General features: G+C 41.9%; 1 protein-coding gene across 1 annotated transcript in view; it reads left to right on the forward strand.

Moving 5' to 3' along the window:
* The window catches only part of ARMH3 (armadillo like helical domain containing 3), a 234,991-nt gene that overhangs the window by 42,143 nt on the left and 166,519 nt on the right, over window positions 1-26,329 (forward strand). The window contains exons 9-17 of the mRNA XM_017851651.1: window positions 3,517-3,573; window positions 4,663-4,706; window positions 6,042-6,102; window positions 7,767-7,813; window positions 8,339-8,414; window positions 11,114-11,207; window positions 15,621-15,722; window positions 22,868-22,926; window positions 24,624-24,689. Coding sequence (XP_017707140.1) covers window positions 3,517-3,573; window positions 4,663-4,706; window positions 6,042-6,102; window positions 7,767-7,813; window positions 8,339-8,414; window positions 11,114-11,207; window positions 15,621-15,722; window positions 22,868-22,926; window positions 24,624-24,689 — 606 coding nt within the window. The remainder of the gene's footprint in view (window positions 1-3,516; window positions 3,574-4,662; window positions 4,707-6,041; window positions 6,103-7,766; window positions 7,814-8,338; window positions 8,415-11,113; window positions 11,208-15,620; window positions 15,723-22,867; window positions 22,927-24,623; window positions 24,690-26,329) is intronic.

The raw sequence follows: 26,329 nt of genomic DNA on the forward strand, positions 1-26,329 counted from the left end.
TGGCTTTGCTGATTGTGATCTGAATCCTGGCTCAACTCAGTAAGGCTCTCTGAAATGTCAGCCTGAACTATTGGACATGGCCAAGGAACTGGAGAGAATCATATTTCTGGAATGAAGTATGCATCTCTAGTCTTTCAGAAGCCCCCAGAAGAATTAATATAGCGGGCAAGGGCGAGCTGGTGGGCCTAATTTATCTGGGCTTTGAAGCTTTTGGTATAAATCATTCACCAGAAACCATTAAGAAAGCCTGATGATCATGGAGTAGGAAGGTTTTTGACAGGAACATGAAGAATTCCGGATAAACATAGCAAAACAAAAGCTGATGAAATTCTGTGCAAACTAGCATGAGAGAGTGTGCTGGGGAGAATGAGAGAGTGTGCTGGGGAGAATAGCATTCTAGCCACCAGCACAATCAATCTCATGACCAGTGGGGTAAGTTGTAACCTTTCCGGAAAGGTACCAAGGCACAGCGAGGCTGGGTACCCAACTAAGCACAGAAAAAGTGAAGAAGTTGTTGGACTTAAGGAATAAAAGTGATGGAAAAGATACCATGTAGTAAATGTGTAGTTCTTCCTCACTTCAAGTAATGTGTTCCACTTTAATCATTTCATCTAAAAGACAAAAGAGCCCCAAAAAAGGTCTAGGGAAGAGCAATGGAAAACAGTAAGTGTACCTGCAATCAAATAAAGGCAGGACCCTATTAGAGTGATACTGTGAAGACTCACAGAGTTTGTAATTTTGTCTTATAGATGAAAAGTAGATTTCCTCCAGTTTTAAAAAGTGATCAGTACAACAAGGGTATAGTTTAAATAATCGGCCTCTGGTAAAATAGAAATTTTCACAACATTAAGATCCTAGCTTTCTAGACTGGCCAAGTCTCCTGAGATGAAGTGACTCAGATCCCAACTGTTTCCTCGAGCATGACATTTCTCAGAAATTACCATATTGTTTATTATGTCTAATTGCAAGTTATTCCTTTTCTTCCCACACTGCCCTTTTTCTTAAAGAGCTTTCCTTTGAATGTGATAATAATGTAAAAGGAGAAAAAATACAGCTACCTGTACCAAATATTAAGCCTTTAGCGTGTGCCAGCTATTGTGCTAAGGATTTGATGTGTCTTACTTCATTTAAGCCTTACAGCAACCCCAGGAGAAGAAAATACAGGTTGCCATCTCTAATCTGAAAATCTGAAATTCAAAATGCCCCAAATCTGAAACTTTTTGAATACCAACATGACACTCAAAGGAAACGCTCATTGGAGCATTTCAGATTTTTGGATTAGGGATGCTTACCAGGTAAGTATAATGCACATATTCCAACATGTTAAAAAAATCCAAAATCCTAAGTACTTCTATCCCAAATGTTTGTTTGATTGATTGATCAAGACAGGGTCTCACTCTGTCACCCAGGCTAGAGTGCAAGGATGTGATCACAGCTTACTGCAGCCTTGATCTCCTGGACTCAAGTGATTCTCACACTTCATCCTTCTGAGTAGCTGGGACTACAGGCATGTGCCACTATGCCCGGCTAACTTTTTAAATTTTTTGTAGAGATAGAGTTTTGCCATGTTGCCCAAGCTGGTCTTGAACTCCTGGCCTCAAGTGATCCTCCCACCTTGGCCTCCCAAAGTGTTAGGATTACAGGCATGAGCCACCGTGTCCAGCCCTAAAGCATTTTAGATGAGATACTCAACTTGTATCCTCATTTTACAGATGAGGAAATAGAAACTTAGCTTTATATGCCTAATTTGTCACAATTAATAAGCAGAAGAACTAGAATGCAAATGTTTGCTTGGAAATCAGATGACCCCAATTAAAACCTAAAACAGGCTGGGTGCAGTGGCTCACGCCTGTAATCCCAGCACTTTGGGAGGCCGAGGCAGGTGGATCACCTGAGGTCAGGAGTTTGAGACCAGCCTGACCAACATGGAGAAACCCTGTCTCTACTAAAAATACAAACTTAGCCGGGTGTGGTGGCATGTGCCTGTAGTCCTAGCTACTTGGGAGGCTAAGGCAGGAGAATCACTTGAACCTGGGAGGCGGAGGTTGTGATAAGCCAAGATTGTGCCATTGCATTCCAGCCTGGGCAACAAGAGTGAAACTCCGTCTCAAAACAAAAACAAAAAAAACCCAAAAAACTAAAACCTAAAACAGTCTTCTTTTGGGAAGATGAGTGATTAGAACTTTCAAAAATTATGCCAAGAAATAGTGGTCTGCTCTTTTTAGTACTACTGTCATCATGGCAGCATATCTAAGTCAGCCCCTTTTGCTTGATTTTCTTTTCTGAGGACCCACTTGCATGGGAACTTCCCTGAGGTCTGTAGAATCAGCAGAATTTGACTGTTGGTTATAGGAAGAAGTGTTGAGAGCCTTCCTTCTGTCAGATCAAGTAACAAATGGAGTGGGTTTTACACCTTAAGTTGTGTTGCAGTAAACCTTATAAACATTTGGGCTGTTAAGAAAGCAAAGCTGTCTCTTTCTCTCTTCCCAGTTGACATGCGAAAGATGCTCTCAGAAGCTCAGTTGAATAGGTCTGTGTGGGGAATGAGCCTTTCAGTTGAGTTTTCAAGTTTCTCAGTAATGAGTTTTTTTGGTAGCTGTAGAAACTGCCAGTCTGAGAACTATTGTTCCTTGCTTCTCTTGGATTAGAATTGGTGCCTGATCTATATGAAATCTTTCCTCATGTCCTATATGTGTAAGGAAAAGTCATTGGTTCTCATCCCCTTTGTAGGAGATGATCCAATTGCTTTATGAGTTTAAATATATGACCATTTTCTTATGCTGCCCAACTGAGATTGGGTCTGGAAAAACCCGAGAACTCTTCCAGTGCTCTAAGTGATGGGACAATCATTAAATCCGAGTGTCCTGACCAGATTGTTGTTTGGGTATTTACATCCTTTTTTTCAGTTCTCCCTGCAGCGTTATTTCGGTATCAGATCTCCATAAACGGCCTCTCTGGCTGTTAAGCAGCTGCCACCTTCCACCCCAAGGTGGCTTTGTTTTACGAGTGGGTGAATCAGTCCTTGCATATAGTTTGTGAAATGGTTAGGGAGCCTTTGGGATGAAAATATAAGTTAGCAACTTATAAATATGTGCCTTATGGCAAGCTTTTATGTTCCCCAAAAGATGGCTATCCCTATGGACTTAGTAAATTATTGGTAGGGTAGGACAAAGTGAGTGTTGTGGAGCATTCACTTACTTTTTAGATGCAAGTAAGAGGGGAAGATGGTAGAAGTGGTGGACATAGGGCCTGCACTGATTCAGCCTAAGGGAAAATACAGGTAGAACAGAACTGAGGTGTGTATGTGTATTTGTGTGTACACTTGATGAATGCCCAGACACACTGAGAAATTAACTGGAAATGGGAGGAGTCAGCAGGCAATGTGGATTGGGACTGTGTATCAGGAGCATCACTGTAGAGGGCCTTATAGAGCATTTTTGTTAACACTTTAAAGATAGCTAACAGGTTTTCTTAACTAGGTCAGACTTACCTGGAGTCTCTTCTCTTATTTAACAGTCTGTGAATCCTTATATTGTGAAGCTATCTATCGTGGATGATGAGGCCACACTCAATGTGAGTATCTGGATCCTTGTGTTTTGTCTTATTTGCATTCAGTGGCATTACTTTCAGTGGAAAGTACATTTAGAACAGAGAGCAGAGGGCTGTTCTGTCAATTTCATCTGGTTATAGAGAGGGAATTAATATTTCTTTCTAGTGCATCAGTGCTACCGTTTTACTGTCTTCTGACTTATTATCATGGAAGGAAGATTTGAGGGGACATTTGCTTGCTAATCGTGATGAAGTGGTTATGTTTCATGTTATAGTGTGCTGAAGTTGATTATCCTACAAAGTTAATAAATTACACATTCAAGAATAAGAAAGCTTAGATGACTAAATGATGGGAGATTCCTTCTTTTAGAACTAACCAGATAGTATTTATAGCCTGACTTGGTGAAGCTGAAACATGGGGATGATCTGTATCTACTATATATATCCTTGAAAGTTTGGGAAATAATATCTGATCTCTGAATATAGGGAGGAAGAAGATGACCATGTGTCTTGCTTTATTCCCTTTCCATCCTACCCTATTCCTTCTTTCCAATTTCCTTTATGAAAAAAGTACACACATGATTCATGCTGTGGCCTTAATTGATCTTTGTGTTATGCATCACAGGTTCTGGGGGAAGTTGATAAGTCACTTTAACATGTATTGGATGCTACTTCCCTTTACATTCCTGTGACTTGAAAGAAAGTGGCTTATCTATGTGCACCTTCGTTTAGCATGGACTCATTGTCACTTTGCTATGGCTGTTTTGGAGACATTTGAGGGCTTTTTGTTTGAAGATTCTAACTGGATCTTGTCTTTCAGAGTGAAAATGATCCCAGTGAAATTGTCAACAATCTGGGCCCTGGTCTGTTTCACTGCTTGATAATCCATTTTAATTGTACCTGGGAACATTAAGATAATTAGATAAGAAAAATCTTCCCAAAGAACTTCCTTTTGATGCTTTGACAGTGCCTTTCAGAATTTCTGTCCTTGTCGCCAACATTCAGGCAGGACTTCTTGGGCTAATTAGTGTTCTTTCTGACCTAGTTCTAACATCGTCACCAACCCTCAAAGGCTGCTGTCTTATTTCACCTATGCTATCTTTTCCCTTCTAGGGAATGGGGCTTGTAATTGCTCAGGCTTTATCTGAGTACAACAGGTAAGTCCACCTTTCCAGAGTGGAAGGGGGTCTGATTTTCATTTGCATTGGTTGTTCAAATTTTGTTAGAGTTCTTGGGTGAAATTCCCTTACCTAGTCTAAGAGTATTCAGAGGTACAGGCCCTGGCAGATGTATTTGCTCTAGCTTTGCTTGATGGCCTTAGCAGGGATTGTTTTTAACACCAGGGGAAAAGTAGCCACTAGGTTAGTGTCTCTTAAGGCAATTAGGCACATTCCTTTGCAACTCTTGGTATTTTATTACAGAGCATTTTAACTAGTCTTCCAGCCACAAGTGGGCACTTCCATTTAGTCCAGTGTAGCATACAAATATATAAAAAAGGCTGTGGAGACTGCTTTTTTGTTATCTTAAAAAATATATAAAAGGAGAAAGTATATTAAGCCCTAGTTTGACAGATGTTTCTTTTTTATTGGGAATGAACCTCAACTTCCCAGAGTCCCTCTTTCTCCTGGGGGCTCCCTTCATCAATGCTTGCTTTCCCTTTTGCTGGAAGGATCTGGCATTAGTGAATGGAAACCAGAAGTATCCCTAATCCTGGCAAGGGCCAGGCAGGATCTTTCATGCTCCTCTCTAGACTTTTCTTACACACAGTTGGATATCAGAACTTCAAATCTGTCCCATCTCTGCAGAGAGTTTAGTTTACTGATTTCCTTCCTCCTCCTTTAAAAAGAAACAAGATTTTCAGTGTTCTAGCCCTAAAGTAATTTTACTGTCACACTTTTCAAGTAATAGATTGTTTAAGAAATAACTGGATCAGCTATATGTTAGGGCACTTTTGCAGCCTGCTTTCTAAGTCTAAGTCTCTCCCAAAGTAACCAGGCATTTTCGTACACACTATCTCAAGAGCAGACAGATGCCTTTTAGCTTACAGGGATTGTCGTAATGCTTGATTGTCATAATGCTTTAGTTTTCTGGAGTCAGAGAATATTAAGAGTGTTCCACCCTGGCCGGGTGCGGTGGCTCACTCCTGTAATCCCAGCACTTTGGGAGGCCGAGGCAGGTGGATCACGAGGTCAGGAGATTGAGACCATTCGGGCTAACACGGTGAAACCCTGTCTCTACTAAAAATACAAAAAATTAGCCAGGTGTGGTGGCGGGCGCTGGATGCGGGAGGCTGAGGCAGGAGAATGGCGTGAACCTGGGAGGCGGAGCTTGTAGTGAGCCGAGATTGCGCCACTGCACTCCAGCCTGGGCAACAGAGTGAGACTCTGTGTCCAAAAAAAGAGAGGGAGACTTTGCCCTGATTACCCCAAATGCCAAAGACAAAGACATACTTGATAAATAATCTAAAGTTGAATTTAGTTCTTTTTGTTTAGGCAGTATAAAGACAAGGAAGAAGAACACCAAAGTGGTTTCTTCTCTGCTTTAACAAATATGGTAAGTCCTGCTTTTTTTTTTTCTCCTGAAAAAAAAAAACAGAAACAGTGTGGTCTGCAGGGGTGGACAAATTGGGCTTCGAAGTTCAGATATTTGAAGTGATGGCATGATGACGAGAGAGGCTGCTCAGAGCAGATTTTCTTGGGGAGTGTATTTCCTTTAGTGAGTTTCTTTCTTTCTTTTTTTTTTTTTAATCCCCACTTTTGATGTACCTTTAGTGAGATTCAAAACCAAGTGAGATAGGGGAAAGGAGAGCTTTGGTTTCTCTGGTACTTCGTTTTTCCACATTAGTTAATTAATTAATTAATTTTTTAAAGGCTAAAGTAAAGGTACACGTTAAGCCAGAATTTGCTTCCTGAAGAGTTGGCTCCGTTTGGGCACTGACCTTGTGGAACAGAGTATAGTAGGGTTTGGATCTGAGTCCTCCCCTGAATGCACCTTTGCTGTCTGCCATGGCTGTTTCGTCCTCGTAGCTGGTCCCAGGGTTGAGCGATTGTGCAGTAGATCTGAGCCACTCTTCTAATAGCTTAGGGTTTGGGCGTAGAGGTCTGAATTTTGGGGAAGTTGTTGGTCCAGTTTATAAGACTTCAGGGCAAGGTTTCTTGGCATTTGGTACCAGATAATCTGGGACTGATTTTGAAGAGAGAAATCTAGGAGATTCTAGAATCTAGGCAGATTCAGAAAGTCTATCTTCTGGGCATTATTATCCAAGTAATCAGTTCTAGGGCAAGACAATTTTTTGGTTAATTGCAAGAAGCAGTTGCCCCCTGTCCTCCTCCACTTCTGCAATTTTCTTCCCCCCACTGCTTATGAATTATTCCTTCTGCCTTCTCAGCCTGTTCTCAGGAAGGGGCCTGATAAATGCTTTAACTCCAAAATATAAATGAGTGAACTCTCTCAGGGGCTAGAGAAGTATGAGTTTTGTATTGGCGTTTGATTAAATGAATTAGATACAATTATACTGCTCCCAGACATCTCTGCCTTCCGTCAAGTTTTCAGAAAGTTTTGTACCAAACATATGAAGCTCTAGCAACATAGGTTTGTGTATAGTTTCAAGCATAATTAAGGAAGTGGAAGAGGTATTTTTTAGGGGGAGATACCATATACATTAGAGGCAGCCTACTCCATTTACTTATTCACTTGCTCTGACTAGGACACAAACTAAAGATTTTGTTATCTGAAAAATGGAGAGTGGATCTCATATAGACAGCTTTGGTCTGAAACCCAAATATTGTTCCCAAAGATAGCTGTATGTTGGCTGAAGTCAGCCTGCTTTTGTGAAGTCTTTCCTAAGTTAGTTTCTGACTTCAAATAAGCAACTTCTAGGAAAGATACAGAGTGATGAGGATGTGCAGGTTAACTGTCAGAGTGACTAAACTTACACACTGAAAAGGAGAGTTGGACAAAAGTACTAGGCTTTTTCTTTAAGGCCCTTTTTAAGACAAGATGATTTAGTAGGATTCTCATTATTTCATTTATTACTTATGAGTCTTTTAAGATTTTCAAAGTGGGCTGGTTTTGGTGTGTGTGACTTATGGCCCGGAGTTCCAAGTTCTCCCCAGCTGGAAGCAGCTTGTTTCTTTCACTGATAAAAGGCTTCTTAGGCACAAAGCTCCTCTTATATCCTCCTGCTATAAGTCTGCAATTCCCCTTTTCTTCCACAGGTGGGCAGCATGTTCATAGCAGATGCCCATGAGAAAATCTCAGTACAGTAAGTGCCTGACATTCTTGTACAGTGACTGGGACTTTAGTGTGGGCTGTCCTGCTGGATATGAGAATGTGCAGTGTAACCTCTTGTTAATCTTGTACAGAATCATGCTTTTTTGGTGATTTTCCAATGTTTCATGGGTTTTGAACAATAATGGACCCTTAGACATTTCTGTTTTTCATATGTATTGAGCGACAATAAGCTGACAACTGTTGCCAGCCTATCTCTGCAATGAAACAAAAGAGTGATGGGTGTCTGAGCCAGTTGAGGACTTAACTGGGTTGAGGTGGAAAAACAGAGGGAAGATAATGAAGTAGATGAGAACTGGTCCTAAGGAATTAAAGTGAAGGCCCTGACTCCTGCCTATACACTTTTGCATATGCCCAAATGGCGAGTAAAGGGGAACTTTAGAAATGCAAAGGAATTGATAATGAGGTGCTGGGGTGCAATCCAATCTTATTTTCATGGTTATATTGTTTTAACTCCCCCAGTATAAAAGCCACTCCAATTTGTTCTCTTTCTCTTTAGAACCAATGAGGCCATTCTTCTGGCACTTTATGAAGCTGTTCATTTAAATCGCAACTTCATCACAGTATTAGCTCAGGTTGGTTACATTAAAAATCTCAGTGTTTTTTTTTCTCCCTAAGTTTCATACCGATTCATTCCATTGAAAAGCATGTCTGGCTGTACTTGTTTAAACCCTGCTTTGCATTGGTAAGTGGTAGTAACAAGGGTTGAATCAGTTGCCTTTGTTTCGTGCTGTCCTCAAATATGTATGTTTCCATCCAGTGCTGAAATGAGTCTAATAACGTGCAAAGTTAGTTTTTTTGGACAGTTTACTGATCCTGTTAATCCAAATGAGTTGTGATGACTTCATTTTGCTCACTAGAAATCCCTGGTATTATCTGCTATGTGGATTTTTATATTGGGCTTTCTGCTTTCCACACCACTGTGGAATTACAACTGGAGATAAAATAGGCCAAGCCACTCATCTTATTATCTCACCAATTTTCAGAGGAAAAAAATAAAAAATATCTTGGCCAGGTTAAAGTTAGCTGTTAACAGATAATGTGGTTTACATACATTGAAAGGAAGTCATAGAATACTGAGTGCTGGACCCTGTGCTGTGGTTCATGTCTGTAATCCCAGCACTTTGGGAGGCTGGGGTGGGTGGATCACAAGGTCAGGAGATTGAGACCATCCTGGCTAACATGGTAAAACTCTGTCTCTACTAAAAATACACACATACACAAAATTAGCCGGGCGTGGTGGTGGGTGCCTGTAGTCCCAGCTGCTTGGGAGGCTGAGGCAGGAGAATGGCGTGAACCTGGGAGGCAGAGCTTGCAGTGAGCCAAGATCGCACCATTGCACTCTAGCCTGGGCGACAGAGTGAGACTCTGTCTCAAGGAAAAATAAATAAATAAACAACAAAACAAAATAAAAAGCAAAAAACCCCCCAGAATACTGAACGATGGATCACATGCCTGAGGGATAGCCGCAGTAATTGGCATAGAAGAGGACTAAAGTAGACCGAGAACTCAAGAGCTGTCCATGAAAGCCCTTTTAAAAAATTGATAAAGTGTTTTTATCTTAAAGCCAGACTGTTTAAAATATGTATGTAGAGTTCTTTTAAGGGAAAGTTTGCTTATGCTTTTTCTCAAAGGGTAGATGTATATGGAATCCTTTGATTTGAATTTTAACACAAAAGTCATGCTTAAAAGCATCATGCTAGTTTGAGATCTGCTTCATAGAATACTTATGAGTTTTCATGACTGATAACATAGAGACTTTAGTTATTATTTTCACTCTGTCTCTTATCTGCTTTCCAAATCCTGTAACTGATTTTAAAGGAAGAGGTGAGGAAGGTAAAGTGCTGGTAAAGCTGTTAGGGAAAAAAAGGGAAGTTAAAAACAGTTGTCACTCGGCTTAATTCTCAAGAGCTGATGTGGGAGGAATGGCTAAGAAAGGTCAGGGACGGAAGAGTTATCTGTTTTGGTCCCTACTGGGTGTCTCACCATGTCTTTGCCTCCCAGTGAAGGCACACACACTTTTGTTTGTTGTGGAACAGGAAGGCCGCATCTGAATAGCTCTTTTTTTTTTTTTTTTTTTTGGAGACAGAGTCTCACTCTGTCGTCCAAGCTGGAGTGCAGTGGCGCGATCTCAGCTCATTGCAAGCTCCGCCTCCCAGGTTCACGCCATTCTCCTGCCTTAGCCTCCCGAGAAGCTGGGACTACAGGTGCCCGCCACCACACCTGGCTAATTTTTTTTTTTTTTTTGTATTTTTAGTAGAGACAGAATTTCACCGTGTTAGCCAGGATGGTCTCGATCTCCTGACCTCGTGATCCACCTGGCTCGGTCTCCCAAAAGTACTAGGATTACAGGTGTGAGCCGCTGCACCCAGCTGAATAGTTCTTTTTATAGTACCTGGTATCCCCTTGACTCATCTACATCTACTAGTCAATTATGTGGTTATCAGAATAGCCTATTGATGTGTTTTCAGTTGATCTGATGAGATCCCAGGTCTGGATGGGATTGCAAATGTTCTCTGCTCTCTTGTAGAGTAATCCTGTATATTTGTTTACCCCAGTTTTTTTTTTTAAATTTCTGTGGTGCCAAAGAAAAACTTACGTAATGGAAACCTAGTTGCTTAAGATAAATTAGCACACAGAGCTTATTAGAGATTAGCAAGCATCAACTGTAATCAAGTACTCATGGGAGCTAAATACAGAAGTAGTCCCTTCTCAGTGAGCTTTCTTTCTTTTTTTTTTTTTTTTTTGAGACAGAGTCTTGCTGTGTCACCAGGCTAGAGTGCAGTGGCGTGATGTCGCCTCACTGCAACCTCTGCCTCCTGGAGTCAAATGATTCCCCTGCCTCGGCCTTCCGAGTAGCTGGGACTACAGGCATGCACCACCATGCCCAGCTAATTGTTTGTATTTTAGTAGAGATGGAGTTTCACCGTGTTGGCCAGGATGGTTTCGATCTGCTGACCTCGTGATCTGCCCGCCTCGGCCTCCCAAAGTGCTGGGATTGTAGATGTGATCCACCGTGCCCAGCCTCAGTGAGCTTTCTAATTATGAGACTAGGGGCACAGTGGCATACATCTGTAGTCCCACCTACTCAGGAGACTGAGGCAAGAGAGCACTTGAGCCTAGGATTTTGAGACCAGCTTGGACAACATAGCAAGATGCTGTCTCAAAAAAAAATTATAAGGTCTGGAATACCAGTCCTTATTGGTATTAGGCACTTGATACTCAGGCAGAACTGGATTTTCTGTTTTCTTACACATCTGTGTATCTTTTTCAGAGCCATCCAGAAATGGGCTTGGTGACGACCCCTGTCAGTCCTGCTCCTGCAACCCCAGTCACACCACTTGGGACTACACCACCTTCCTCTGATGGTGAGCCCACCACCACTTTGCTTTTCTTGATTAATATGATCTTAGATCTCTCAGAGCGAGCATAACTGTGCTGAACAAAGAACGTAGTTGTTAATTTTTTCCACTAAATTTGTCTGTAGTGCTATCCTTCAGGCCTCCTAAATTTCCAAAGAAAACTTTGGAAAAAGACAGTCAAGTGATTTTCTCTGTAAAATAAGCTTACATAACTCTAGCTTTTCCTCCTCAGGGAGTAGTTGTAGAGGCATGGAGTGTTAGACCTGAAAGGTCAGTAATGCCTGTCCTGCCACATCTCAGGGTCCTTGTGAGGCTCAGATGAGATATTTTGTGAAAAATGCCACTTTGTGATTATAAAGCACTGAAATGAATGTAAAATAGTAATGTTATCTGATGTTACCATTTGATCAGTGAGGGAATTGAGGCCAGAGAAATGAAGCAGTTTGCCTAAGATCAGTGATAGTGGAGACTGATAACCCAAACATGTGAGCAGGATCTTATCTATTTTGTTTACTACTATATGCCCAGCGTAGTGCCCAGCATGGTACTTGCTTAATAAATATTTGTTGAATAAATGAATGAGAATGGAACCTGGCATTCACTCACTGTATGTGTCTATCAGCCACTTGCAGTTGGAAATGACAGGCTTTGAGTATATTATAATTGGGAGTTTGGTGGATATGTAAGATCTCTCTCCCTCAAAACAACAACAGTGAAAATTTCCCCTTCATAAATCTTATGGCTGGAACCTAAGAAAAAGGACAGAAAAGAAATTGTGAATTTTTGCCAAAAACTTGGAGGTCTGTTATAGGCTGAGTGTGTTTGGTGGAATATTGTAACCTAAAAACAATCTATGTTAATACTTGATGTTGTAGCTCAAAGATTGAACTTATTTTGGGTAAGGAAGTATAGACAATCCAACTTTGATCCTTTCTTTTTGCCTCCCCACTGTTTGTATGTGAAATGACCTTCTTTATTCTTTCTCTCCTTTAAGTTTTCATATACTACCTGTGGCAGTAACATTTCCAGGCAGTATAAAGAGTACAGAACTATGACAGGGAGGTGCCATTGTTAGTCATATGTTTGGTAGCAAATTGGATCTGTTTAGAATTGAAAGCCAAATCCCAAAATATCTTTTTTTTTTTTTTTTGAGACAGAGTCTTACTCTGTCATTTAGGCTAGAGTGTGGTGGTGTGATCTTGGCTCACTGCAACCTCTGCCTCCCAGATTCAAGTGATTCTCATGCATCAGCCTCCTGAGTAGCTGAGATTACAGGCATGCAGCACAATACCTGGCTAATTTTTGTGTTTTTATATTTATTTATTTATTTATTTTTGAAATGGAGTCTCACTCTGTTGCCCAGGCTGGAGTGTAGTGGCATGATCTCAGCTTACTGCAGCCTCCACCTGCCGGGTTCAAGTGAGGTCCTGTCTCAGCCTCCCTGGGACTACAGGTGCATGCCACTACTATATTTTGTATTTTTAGTAGAGATGGGCTACTATTTTGTATTTTTAGTAGAGATGGGGTTTCACAGTGTTAGCCAGGATGATCTCAATCTCCTGACCTCGTGATCCATCTGCCTTGGCCTCCCAAAGTGCTAGGATTACAGGCATGAGCCACCACACCTGGCCAATATTTGTATTTTTAGTAGAGATGGGGTTTTACCGTGTTGGCCAGGCTGGTCTTGAACTCCTGACCTCAGGTGATCCGCCTGCCTTGGGCTCCCAAAGTGCTGGCATTACACGCATGAGCCACCATGCCCAGCCCCAAAATATCTTACTGAGAAGGAGCAAGTAGTAAGGATTGCCTACTTGTCTCTGTTTATTCAGGCCACAGAATAACCCAATGGAAATACTGTACTTTCTCTTTAAGAATGAAGCCTGCCCGGTTACCATGGATATCGAAAGCTATATATATATATATATATGAGTTCCATGTGATGTTGGAGTTTGGATGCTTCAGAGAACTGCCTTTCAAACTGTTCATTGTGAACACTTCCACCCACACACTTGATTATGCAATGGCAGGATTTGTGCTTACTTACCTACAACCAGTGAGCTTTTATTTTTTCTAGTGGGAAGATCAAGTCAGCCCACTTTCAAATGACTGTCTCCCTTGACAAAAGCTGCTGGGAAGAATTATGAAGCCAAAGATCAAGGAATGACTCTTCCTTAGGAAGAAGATTTTAATTTGTGAGGGATTTTATTCTGTCTCTGTTCTATTTGTTCTTTTCCCTGTCTCCTAACTCATTTCCTTCATAGGGTTCCTAAGTATTACAACCTTGTTTTTAATTTTTGGATCTTAATTATAGTGGTGTTCAGTAGCCCAGTTATATTTAAAGGTATGTCACTGGAGCCATATTTTTAAAAGCCAGCAGTTTAGCTATAACATTTGCTCTCAGCTCAGACTTTGCATTTGACAACTCAGCCTTGGCATGAGAGGACTTTCTGGTAAACTAAAAATACATATACTTCTATATTTTTACATATTATGTAACATAGTTTTCCAGTAATTGCTGCGTATGAGCAGGAAAAAAGTCCCACTTAACAGTCAGGTGCCTCCTTGTATTGGACAAAGGGATGATTATGGGTTCTGAGCTTCAAAATAGGCCGTGGTTTGAAATGACATTCTTGGGTCGTTAACCCATAACATGAATTAAAACTTTTTAGTATTTCAACATAAAAATTTGTCTTGTATTAGCTCTTGGAGACCTAACTGGGAAAATAGCCAGGGGTTGGGCATGCTGATTTCTTTTCATAAGGCTTTTTGTTGTGCTTGCTGTTTATTATGGGTTCATAATATGCAAATGTTCCTCACTGTTAATAAACGTTCTCTGCTTATATCGTAATAACTCCAGGGGGAGCTCTTACGGTTATGAATACATACTATGAGTAATATTCCAAAGTCAACTGAGTCTTCATGGCTGAAAATGTAGCAGAAAATAGATTCTCTGGCTTTTCTGGGCCATTATAAGACTTCTTTAACTTATATATTATGTCTTAGGCAGTGTAAAAGCGCTTAACAAGAGGTCTGAGTCTAATTTAAAGTCTTAGAATTTTGGGAAACCTACATTAAGACTGTGTTCTGGGCTGGGAACAGTAGCTCATGCCTTAATCCCAACACTTTGGGAGGCCCAAGGTGGGTGGATTGCTTGAGGTCAGGAGTTCAAGACCAGCCTGGCCAACATGGTGAAACCCCGTCTCTACTAAAACACAAAAATCAGCTGAGCGTAGTGGCGGGCACCTGTAATCCTAGCTATTTGGGAGGCTGAGGCAGGAGAATTGCTTGAACCCAGGAGGCAGAGGTTGCAGTGAGCCGAGATGGCGCCACTGTACTCCAGCCTGGGCGACAGAGTGAGACTCTGTCTCAAAAAGAAAAAAAACAGAAAAACAAAAAACAAACTGTGTTCTGTATGGGTCAAGCCCTGGTCATTAGAGACCAGTTATCCCTTATTGTTCACTGGGACTGTGGCTCATTTCCCAGGCTGTTCCAATCAGTAATGTTCATCTGTTTGTATTTATGTATTTATTTGTGAGAGAGTCTCGCCGTGTCACCCAGGCTGGAGTGCAGTGCAGTGGCACCATCTTGGCTCACTGTAACCTCTGCCTCCCAGGTTCAAGTAATTCTTCTGCCTCAGCCTCCCTAATAGGTGGGATTATAGGCACCGGCCACAATGCCCAGCTAATTTTTGTATTTTTAGTAGAGATGGGGTTTTACCAGGTTGGCCAGGCTGGCCTCAAACTCCTGACCTCAGGTGATCTGCCCAACTCGGCCTCCCAAAGTGCTGGGATTACAGGCGTGAGCCACCGTGCTTGGCCTGTTCATCTGTTTTCAGTCTACTATTCCTTTTCAGTTCCCTTTCGGGGGGAAGGAAATTCTATCACTTAATAGTGGTAGAATTTGAATATAGTTCTGCCTTAATATTTTCCCTTCTCTGTCATGGGTACGTCCAGCCTAAAGATTTGTTCTCAAAATTCAGCAAGATTTCTCCTTGTTAGAAAGGAATCTTCACTGATTTTAAGTAGGAGACCCATCAAAGTAAAACTCATTTATATTCAATACAGATTTTTCCTTTAGGTAGAAATCAAAGTACCTTTAAGAATGGCCTTAAACTCTTTGGGAGTACTTGGGGCAGGAAGTAACATACCCTTCCCAGGATATTGGGAGAAAAAGCACTGTTCTTGGAGACTGGCCCTAGGTAGGAGAGCAGGTCACTGGCCTTAATTTGGGGAATAGGAAGGGGGCTCTACAGGGTTAGGAAGAGTAGATAAAAGTTTTATGATGAGCACTTGGTCCTCCCTCTGTTGTGGAAAAAGCTTATTTAGTGATTTTTTTGCCTGCTGGCAAATTGGCTATGTGGGTAGAAGTGTTAGATGGAATAGGTTGCAGGCTAAGTGCATTTTATCTGTTCTATTCCAGTTATAAGTTCTGTGGAACTCCCACTGGATGCAGATGTACAGACCAGTAATCTACTGATAACCTTTTTAAAGTATAGCTCAATTGTCATGCAGGACACCAAAGGTAAGCCATAGCTATTTTGGGGGCTCAGGAAGTAGAAGGTGTGGCAGGCAGCTAGCATCAAACAGCAACATTAATATTTTGAATCTTTGACAAGATGAACCCTTGGGGCCTTGTGTACTTGGTCTTCATTGGTGGAAAACAGTGATGTCTCACTGCTAGATGACAATTAGGTGGTGTTGGGAAAACCTGAAGCTGGAGGGGGGTACTCAAAAATAGAACAGGAAAAAAATTGGTCTCTATGAAAACTAGCAAATCTTCTTAGCAGATCGTGGTAAGTAGATGCAGACTCTTATGTGTGGGAAGTGGAGGGATTAACACGCTTCAGGGAATTCCCTTTTGAGGACAGGAACTGAAAGCATCAGCTCGTGGTGAGAATTAGAGGACTGTCGTATACAGTACAGTAGGAAGAGGTGAGATTCAGAGGGACTGTGTTCTTAAACACTTAAAATAGAAGTGTCAGTACCCATCCTAGAAATGCAAGAGTGGAAGTGGGAGAGGATTGAGTGTTGGAAAAGTTTGAGGTTTTGTTGTGTGATGTCTTGTTTTTCCTCTGTTTATGATTTTGCTATGACCTTTTACTTGGTGGTAGAGTAGTGGAGTGGTTGTCCTAGGAAGGGATTGGGAGAACACTCAGCAAATTCTGTCCAGTAAATATCTTAGTTTTGTTTTTCCCCCTACTTAGCATTTTTATTTATACAGATATGTGTGAGTGTTCACAATTTTGTGTGTTTGTTTTATTGTGTAAAGTATATATAACAAAATTTACCATCTTAACCATATTTAAATGTACTATTTAGTTGCATTACCTACTTCCATATTTTTATACAACCATCATCACTGGCTGAGTGCGGTGGCTCATACCTGTAATCCCAGCCCTTTGGGAGGCCGAGGCAGGAGAATCACTTGAGGCCAGGAGTTCATGACCAGCCTGGCCAACATGGCAAAACCTTGTCTGTACTAAAAATACAAAAATTAGCTGGGTGTGGTGGCTTGTGCCTATAATCCTAGCTACTCGGGAGGCTGAGACAGGAGAATCACTTGAACCCGGGAGGTGGAAGTTGCATAGAGTTGAGATCATGCCACTGCACTCCAGCTTGCATGACAGAGCAAGACTCCATCTCCAAAAAAAAAAAAAAAAAAAAAAAAAAAAAGGCTGGGCCTGGTGGCTCACGCCTGTAATCCCAGCACTTTGGGAGGCCAAGGTGGGCGGAGATCGAGACAGTGGTGAAACTCCATCTCTACTAAAAAAAAAAAAAAAAAAAAAAAAAAATTACCCGGGGGCGGGGGGGGCCACCTGTAGTCCCAGCTACTCGGGAGGCTGAGGCGGGAGAATGGCGTGAACCCTGGAGGCGGAGCTTGCAGTGAGCCGAGATCGCACCACTGCACTCCAGCCTGGGCGACAGAGAGAGACTCCTTCTCTAAAAAAAATAAAAATAAAAAACCGTCATCATCCATCTCTAGAACTTTTTCTTTTTCTTTTTTTTGAAGGCAGGGTCTCAATCTGTTACCCAGGCCGGAGTGCAGTGGTGTGATTTCAGCTCACTGCAGCCTCGACTTCCTGGGCTCAGGCAATTCTCCCACCTCAACCTCCTGAGTAGCTGGGACTACAGGTGTGCACCACCATACCTGGATAATTTTTTTTTNGCACCACTGCACTCCAGCCTGGGCGACAGAGAGAGACTCCTTCTCTAAAAAAAATAAAAATAAAAAACCGTCATCATCCATCTCTAGAACTTTTCTTTTCTTTTTTTTGAAGGCAGGGTCTCAATCTGTTACCCAGGCCGGAGTGCAGTGGTGTGATTTCAGCTCACTGCAGCCTCGACTTCCTGGGCTCAGGCAATTCTCCCACCTCAACCTCCTGAGTAGCTGGGACTACAGGTGTGCACCACCATACCTGGATAATTTTTTTTTGTGTATGTATTTTTTGTAGATATGGGGTTTTGCCATGTTGCCAGGCTGGTCTTGAACTGGGCTCAAGTCATCTGCCTACGTTGGCCTCCCAAAGTACTGGGATTACAGGTGTGAGCCACCGCACCTGGCCTCAGAACTTTTTCATCTTATGAAATGGAAACTCTGTACCCATTAAACACTAACACCCCATTTTCCCCTTGCCCCAAGGCCTGGCAGCCACCATTCTGCTTTCTGCCTCTATAAATTTGACTACTCTAGGAACCTGATATAAGTGGAATATATCCCAGTTTTAGGATTGCCTGGAAGTAAGCCTTTGATTTCGTGGTGACACCAAGCTAGCATTTTTTTCCCCATTTTTTTTTTTTTTTTTTTTTTGAGGCGGAGTCTCGCTCTGTCGCCCGGACTGGAGTGCAGTGGCCAGATCTCAGCTCACTGCAAGCTCCGCCTCCCGGGTTTACGCCATTCTCCTGCCTCAGCCTCCCAAGTAGCTGGGACTACAGGCGCCCGCCACCTCGCCCGGCTAGTTTTGTATTTTAGTAGAGACGGGGTTTCAACGTGTTAGCCAGGATGGTCTGGATCTCCTGACCTCGTGATCTGCCCGTCTCGGCCTCCCAAAGTGCTGGGATTACAGGCTTGAGTCACCGTGCCTGGCCGCTTCCCCATTTTTTGTAATGAAAAAATTCTAGTATACAGAAGTTGAAAATAATTATGAAGTGATTTACCTATATACTCATTAACATTTTGCCATACTTGGTTTGCACTTAAATTTCTTTCTGTGTGTCGTTGTTGTTATTTTGTCTGAATCATTTTATTTTATTTTTTTTGAGACAGAGTCTTGCTCTGTTGCCTAGGCTAGAGGGGAATCGCAGCCAAGGCTCACTGCAACCTCTGCCTCCTAAGTTTAAGCCATTCTCCTGCCTCAGCCTCTGGAGTAGCTGGGACTACAGGCACGTGGCATCACACCTGGCTAATTTTTGTATTTTTGGTGGAGACAGGGTTTCACCATGTTGACCAGGCTGGTCTCAAACCCCTGACCTTGTGATCTGCCCACCTCGGCCTCCCAAAGTACTGGGATTACAGGCATGAACCACCACGCCTGGCCTGGCTGAATTATTTTAAATGAAGTTGCAGACATCATAACTCTGCTTTACACATAAGTCCTTTAACTTATATTAAGGACATTTTCCTAGATATCCAGAATACCATTATTATATCTGAGAAAGTCAACAATAATTCCCTAATATCATGTAATATTTAGTCCCTGTTTCAATATCCCCATTTGTCCCCAAAATGCTTGCTTTTTTGGGGCACAAAGCTAGCATTTTAATGAATATTTTTATTAGCATTTCTTTTGGTACCTACAGGTTGATCCAGTGGGCTTCTCCTATTTAAAAGGATTTTTTTGGCCAGGTGCTGTGGCTCACGCCTGTAATCCCAGCACTTTGGGAGGCCTAGGCTGGAGGATCACCTGAGGTCAGGACTTTGAGACCAGCCTGGCCAACATGGTGAAACCCTGTCTCTGCTAAAAATACAAAAATCAACCAAGCATGGTGGTGGGTGCCTGTAATCTCCGCTGCTTGGGAGACTGAGGCATGAGAATTGCTTGAATGCGGGAGGCGGAGGTTGCAGTGAGCCAAAATCACGCCACTACACTGTAGCCTGGGCGACAAGGACAAAACTCTGTCTCCAAAAAAAAAAAAAGAATTTTTTTCCTAATTACAAAAATAACTGAAATATTCTTACTAAAAATTAAAACATTCTAGCAACAGTTAACTTAGAAAGTGAAAGTTCTTTGCAATTTAAACTCTCCAGAGTTAATCACTCTTAACAATTTGGCATAGATTCTTCCTTTTAAGACTTCTTTATAATAATCTTTAAATCCTTTTAGGAACTAACTGTTCAGTAGTTTCTATTTGGATTCTTAAATTATGGTCTGCAGATGAACTTCAGATTCCCAAATAACCAAAAAACCAGTTCCACTTTAGAAGCAAAATTGCTGAAATACTATGGTTTTGCCACTTTACTTTCTGTGAGGAGAGATTAATGCCTTGTAGGTGGTTTAAGATTCCCTTAGGCATTAAGTATACTCTAGAAGGCTCTTATTTGCCAAATGAGGTAGGTAGGTTTCTGGTTGGAGAGTTTTCAGGAGTTTCAGAATGGAGCTGAAAGGCAGAACTGCATAGTAGGAAAAGACCAGGATTCAGAGGCTTTTAGAGTGAGAAAGAAACATTGGTAGACAGAGGTAGGAGAGATCAATGATAAGTATGGAAAATGAAGAATTGCCAGAGCAGAAAGGAGCCTGGGTGGGCAGAGTCTAAGATATGTTACACTCAGACATGTTGTATTAGCTCTTGGAGATTTCTGCCTTGCAAACTTAGACTTTTTTCTTCCTTTATGTCTTGCGAGTGTTCTCTTTCAAGAGAGAGAGCTGTATTAGGGATGAGATAGATGTAAGTAGTCCATGTCACTAACTCCTAACATAAAGCAATCCATTGGGAGCTGCAGAGATAGCTGAACCTCTGAGACTTGGCAAGTGAGATCTGGCAAGCAAGGATAACAAGACTTGTATGTCACTTTCTTGAAGCCATTGCTTCTTTATGGAAATGGTAACCTCTTCCTTTCTCAGAAGTATTGCAGCAACCACAGAATAGAGAAACTGCATGGATGTGACCTAGAAAATGAACTTTTAGCTTTGCCTGATGTAACACAGTGAACTGAGGCCCTTGGAACTCATTTTTAGCTTTAGTGATTATATAAGCCTCTATGTCCTGGTCACTTGCCATCCATAAAATGGAAGGCAAAATTAAAGGCTGATTAATTGCACAATGAGTGGTCTTTGCCAAGAGGCAGCCTAAATATGGCAAAGGGCAAGGTTAGGAATGAAGAGTTAATTTCAAAAATGACTCCTGTGTGGCTTTATTGGTCCAGCTCTCTTCCTGCCTCAGCCCCTGACCTGCTGCATGCCTTGGCTAGCTCATTATGTTTTTAGCAGCAATAGAAGCAACTTTTTCTTGGCTCTACTTCCACCCCCCCCACCAGGATATTATCTTTTTCTTTTTCATTATATATTTATCATTTAAACTCCAAAAGATACTTTTAATAGATATGTATAAGGTATAAAGTTTATAATAACTATAATAAATAGCGTAACTTATGAAGTATAATAATAAAACGAACATATGTGAACCTAACACCCAACTTAAATGAAACAACATTAATGCTGTTGAAGCTACCTGTGCGTCCCCTCCCTAATCACTTCTCTCTTCTCCATTCTCCACAATTTTGTATTTATCATTCCCTTGGTTTTGTTTGTTGGTTTGTTTGTTTGTTTTTTGAGACAGAGTCTCACTCTGTCGCCCAGGCTGGAGTGCAGTGGCACGATCTTCTCGGCTCACTGCAACCTCTGCCTCCCAGATTCAAGCAATTCTCCTGCCTCAGCCTCCTGAGTAGCTGGGATTACAGGTGCACGCCAACCACGTCTGGCTGATTTTTGTATTTTTAGTAGAGACAGGGTTTCACTATGTTGGCCAAGCTTGTCTCCAACTCCTGACCTCAGGTTATCGTCCCACTTCAGCCTCCCAAAGTGCTGGGATTACAGGTGTGAGCCACCAAGCCTGGCCCCTATTGCTGTGGGTTTCCCCCTGGTTTTAAAGGCTTTATTCCTTGGAATTTTTCTGACTTTGGTGGTGTCACCTTAAAGAAGCTTCTGCTCAACCTCTACAAGAGATACTAGGCAAAAAACTGTAAAAACCACGTATATCTATGCATAGACTTAAAGTTGATTCACCAAAGTCTTAACAGTTATAACATTTGGGTGGTATGATTAAATTTGGTTTTTATTGTTTTGTGTGTGTATGCTTTTTTTGAGTTTAAAAGACTGTCTATAATGAAATATGCCTTAGTTTTGTATTCATAAACACTTTAATTTAAAAATTAAAAAAAAATTTTAAGTGGAGAGATAGCTGCAGGCTTTTCTGTGGGAGTTGCTTCTCAGTTTTTGGGAGGATAGTGCAATAGAAACTCTGTGGCTAAAGGTAGGTAGAAGAGTTGTGAATCTAATTTTCCAGAGGCAAGGGCATTGCTCTTTGGCTATATCGGGGCTTTGATGAAGCTATAGGAAATGTCAGGTAGGGATTATCATCATTACTCTTTTTGCAATGCCTATCTCTGAGGAGAGGTGAGTATATTTGTGGACTGTAATCACCATTATGCCATCTAATTGTCAGGTTTTAATTGATAGATCCCATTTTTGAGAAAGAGGCAGGTCAATGTCAGGGTAAATAGTAATAGCTAACATCTACAGCACTGTAATCCATTAAGAGGTCTTCTCTCTAGAGTGGACTTCAGTCTGGGTCCTGTTGAAGCTAATTTGAAAATCATGAGCCATTTGTCTATTTTGGCTATACTGGCATGATCCTTTTCTTACCTCCTTTTCACTCCTTCATCCACAGAGTTTCTGGAAAGTAAAGTAAGCTTGATGGGTTCTTGTACTTGGCGGTAATGGATTAGCTCTTTTTTGTCCTTTTGTGTGTGGGCTTAGAGCCCTGCTATTGAGTTTGCCTTCTTCTTTTTTAATAACTAGAATGTGAGTTGTGAGAGACCAGGGACCTTTGTCTGTTTTGTTCAGTGCTGTATCTCTAGTGCCTTGCACAGTGCCTGCTACATAGTAGGTGCTAAGTAAATATTTGTTGAATGAGTAACTTTGACAGGAAGAAAAATGATCAAGAGTTCACAGCTTTCCAGGGCATTAAGTATACAATTGCAAGGAGAAGCGTGGGCTGGACCCCAGTATCCAGTTAATTTCTTTTTTATTTCATTGCCAGTTTGCTATGAGCAGTCATGAAATCTTTCTAGATTTTGTGGTAGGTGGTGCTTAGAGCTGGCAGATGAGAAAGGAAATGGACCTGACTATTCAAGTTCTATCAGCAAAGGGCTGATGTGAGAGCGATGGCCACGATTTGAGCCATGACAATAGGAACCTTATGAGTTAGATGGCTCTCAGGGAGGTAGTTAGCCATTTAATAGACTACCAGGATATTAAAAAAAAAAATCTTCTGGGGGAATTCTTTTGTCTAGAAGGGAAACAAGAATTACTATAGTAGTACCTTGATTTTAATTTATGGATTTTGTGGGAAGAGAAAGTGTGAGTGTTTCCTTTTATGATCTACATCCTTGTTCTATATTGAAACATGGTCTGGATGATTTACAGAGAAGAGTTTCTTTTTTCTTTACAGATGAACACAGGCTTCACAGTGGCAAACTCTGTCTGATTATCCTTACATGTATTGCTGAGGTAGGTCTCACCAGCCTTCTGCTATTAGGCAGCCTTTTACAAAGTGCTATCTTTCCCTGCCTCCCCTCACCCCATTCCTGTCTCATGATGTTTAGGGTCCTAAAGTTTAGGAGAGAAAATCTTCCCCCTTTGTGTTATCTGTCTCCTCCCACTACAGTGTAGTCTTTGATGAAGCCACAGATAGACAGGGTCTTGTCTGCTTCTGTGCTGTTTAGCACTGTGTTTTTAAACTGTGGAGCAGTTTGTTTGTTTGTTTGTTTTGAGACGGAATATCGCTCTGTTGCCCAGGCTGGAGTGCAGTGGCATGATCTTGGCTTACTGCAACCTCCGCCTCCCAGGTTCAAGCGATCCTCCTGCCTCGGCCCCCCTAGTAGCAGGGATTACAGGCACACGCCACCTTGCCCAGCTAATTTTTTTAATTTTAGTAGAGACGGGGTTTTGCCATGTTGGCCAGGCTGGTCTCAAACTCCTGACCTCAGGTGATCCACCCACCTCGGCCTCCCGAAGTGCTGGAATTACAGGGGTGAGCCACCATGCCAGGCAGTGGAGCAGTTTAAAAAATAAAAATAAAAAAGGAGCTCAGGTTTCTTGTGATGGGGTGAAAGGGTAGAGAGTAAAGCCAGAGAGGGGAATTGGAAACTCAGTAATTGCAGTTTGCCTAAGAGCAAGAGCTGAAGGGAAAAAAGAGGTGCTTTGGCTTTTTAAGAAGCCTCTTTTGGTTGGACTAATTAGGTTCAAACTCACCATGTATCTTGGTGACACATAGTCATAGCAGAACTTGAGTGAGTTTAGAGCTAAATTTATAGCTTCAACCTCTCCCTTTACTCTTCCCCACTCTGCTCTTTTCTCTCTTAAGAAAAATGGTGAAGGTAGTCCACATGAAGTAGAGATCTCTCTCAGTCTTTCTGTCTTCATGTTCTCTGTGGAAAGATGACCTCCTTTTCACAAGATTAGGGGTGGCTGGTTATAGAAGAGCTGCTTAGTAGCAGTGGGCCTGGTATAATTGCTTTTCAAAAATTTTTCTAAGAAAATCTTTAAAGGAGTTGTTTTTCACAAATTGTAACAGTTCCTTGTAATTGGAGTCTGTAGGCTTGTCAGATCTTCAGAAAAGGTGTTGGGAAAGGGCCAAGGGATGTTTATTACTAATCCATGGTAAGAGGTTTTTGATTTTCCATCAGTCTTCAGGAAAGCCCGGAATAGACAGAGTCTTGTCTGCTTCCATGCTGCCTGCGAAGCAGTTTGCTTCTGTTGGGCTGAGCCCATTCCCAGCAGAGCACAGATTTTTCTTCTTGCTCCTAAACCCTCGTGTGGAGCCTACACATGAATCCTGCAGCCCCTATGAAAACCTTTAAGCTATCACAAACAGAACCAGCTCCTTGGGCAGATGGGACGGAAGAGGGAATAGGAAAACAGATTCCTCTCATTCCTCTCAGCATCTGCCTTAAGTCCCTGTGTCTCAATTTTATTGTTTTGCTTGGAAATTTTGACCAGTTAGAGATACACTAGGAAATTATACTAAAGAAAAATCTCATGGCTTAAGTAGGGTTTGACATAAGCCTCTAGGCTCATCCTATTAGCTGTCCACCTGATCCTTGGAAGTAGTTCTTAAAGTCCAAGGATTTGTACGAAGTGTGATAGATTACAAGCAGTTTCTTAAATATAGCTCTCACTTCTTACTTTTCTCTATATTTTATTAGGATCAATATGCCAATGCATTTTTGCATGATGACAACATGAATTTTCGAGTAAACTTACATAGAATGGTAGGTGTTTCTTTTGCTTCTTGTTTTTTCTTAGAGGAAATTTTTTGTATGTCGGCAGAGTTGGGATGAAATTGATCCTACTAGAACAAATGTGGGTGTAAAGTTGTGCCAAAGGGCTTTGCATGACAGCTGTTCAACAGACCCATGCTTGTTGGGATTTTTGTGTGTCATGGAGCTGTTTCTTATTCGAGAGTTTTGGAAAATTCACAAGCGTGGCAATGATGCTGGATTTCTTTTTTTTTTTTTTTTTTTTTTTTTTTTATTTTTTTGAGACGGAGTCTCTCTCTCTATCCCAGGCTGGAGTGCAGTGGTGTGATCTCTGCTCACTGCAGCCTCTGCCTCTTGGGCTCAAGCAGTTCTTCTGCCTCCACCTCCCAAGTAGCTGGGATTACAGGTGCCCACCACCACGCTCGGCTAATTTTTGTATTTTCCTTACAGAAGGGTTTCACCATGTTGGCCAGGCTGGTCTCCAGCTCCTGACCTCAGATGATCTGCCCGCCTTGGCCTCCCAAAGTGCTGAGATTACAGGCGTGAGCCACCGCGCCTGGCCTGATACTGGATTTCGATAACATAGGTTTTAGCAAGGAAATCGTTCTAAGCCTTTTGTTTTCAAAATGTAGTATAATTTTTGATCGGTTAAGACTAGCTGCTGCTCTGATTTGTTCATCTGAGAAGTGGGTAAATAGAATATGGAGGATCAGGGAATTTCCTAAAACTTGGAGGTATGTTAAAAAAAATATCACATTGAGGGCTGGGCCTGGTGGCTCATGCCTGTAATCCCAACACTTTGGGAGGCCAAGGCAGGTGGATCACGAGGTCGGGAGATCGAGACCATTCTGGCTAACAGGGTGAAACTCCGTCTCTACTAAAAATGCAAGAAATTAGCCGGGTGTGGTGGTGGGCGCCTGTAGTCCCGGCTACTCAAGAGGCTGAGTCAGGAGAATGGTGTGAACCTGGGAGGCGGAGCTTGCAGTGAGCTGAGATCGTGCCACTGCACTCCAGCAAAAAAAAAAAAAAAAAAATTACATTGAGGTTTAGATTTAAAACTTACTTTTTTTTTTTTTGCCACTGCTACTGTTGCTGCTTCTATAGATGGCACCATCACTTGTTCTTCTTTTTTTTTTTTTATTTATTGTCAAAATACCAGTGTACCTTTTGTTGTTAGTAATGCCACTTATATAACTAAAAGCAGCCGGGCGCGGTGGCTCAAGCCTGTAATCCCAGCACTTTGGGAGGCCAAGACGGGTGGATCACGAGGTCAGGAGATCGAGACCATCCTGGCTAACAGGGTGAAACTCCGTCTCTACTAAAAATACAAAAAAGCCAGGCGAGGTGGCGGGCACCTGTAGTCCCAGCTACTCGGGAGGCTGAGGCAGGAGAATGGCGTAAACCCGGAAGGCGGAGCTTGCAGTGAGCCGAGATCCGGCCACTGCACTCCAGCCTGGGCGACACAGCGAGACTCCGTCTCAAAAAAATAAAAAATAAAAAATAAAAAAATAACTAAAAGCAAAGTAAAACCAACAGTTTTCCCATTGTAGTATTCTCTAGTGCCCTTTGAGGCTGTGAATTATAATTTTGTAGCAGGCGTGCACTGATAACTGAGAAGCATTCACAAGTCCTCCCTTCCCCGCCTCACCCCC

This window comes from Rhinopithecus bieti, unplaced genomic scaffold (assembly GCF_001698545.2).
Source record: "Rhinopithecus bieti isolate Rb0 unplaced genomic scaffold, ASM169854v2 scaffold_31787, whole genome shotgun sequence".
Classification (NCBI taxonomy): domain Eukaryota; kingdom Metazoa; phylum Chordata; class Mammalia; order Primates; family Cercopithecidae; genus Rhinopithecus; species Rhinopithecus bieti.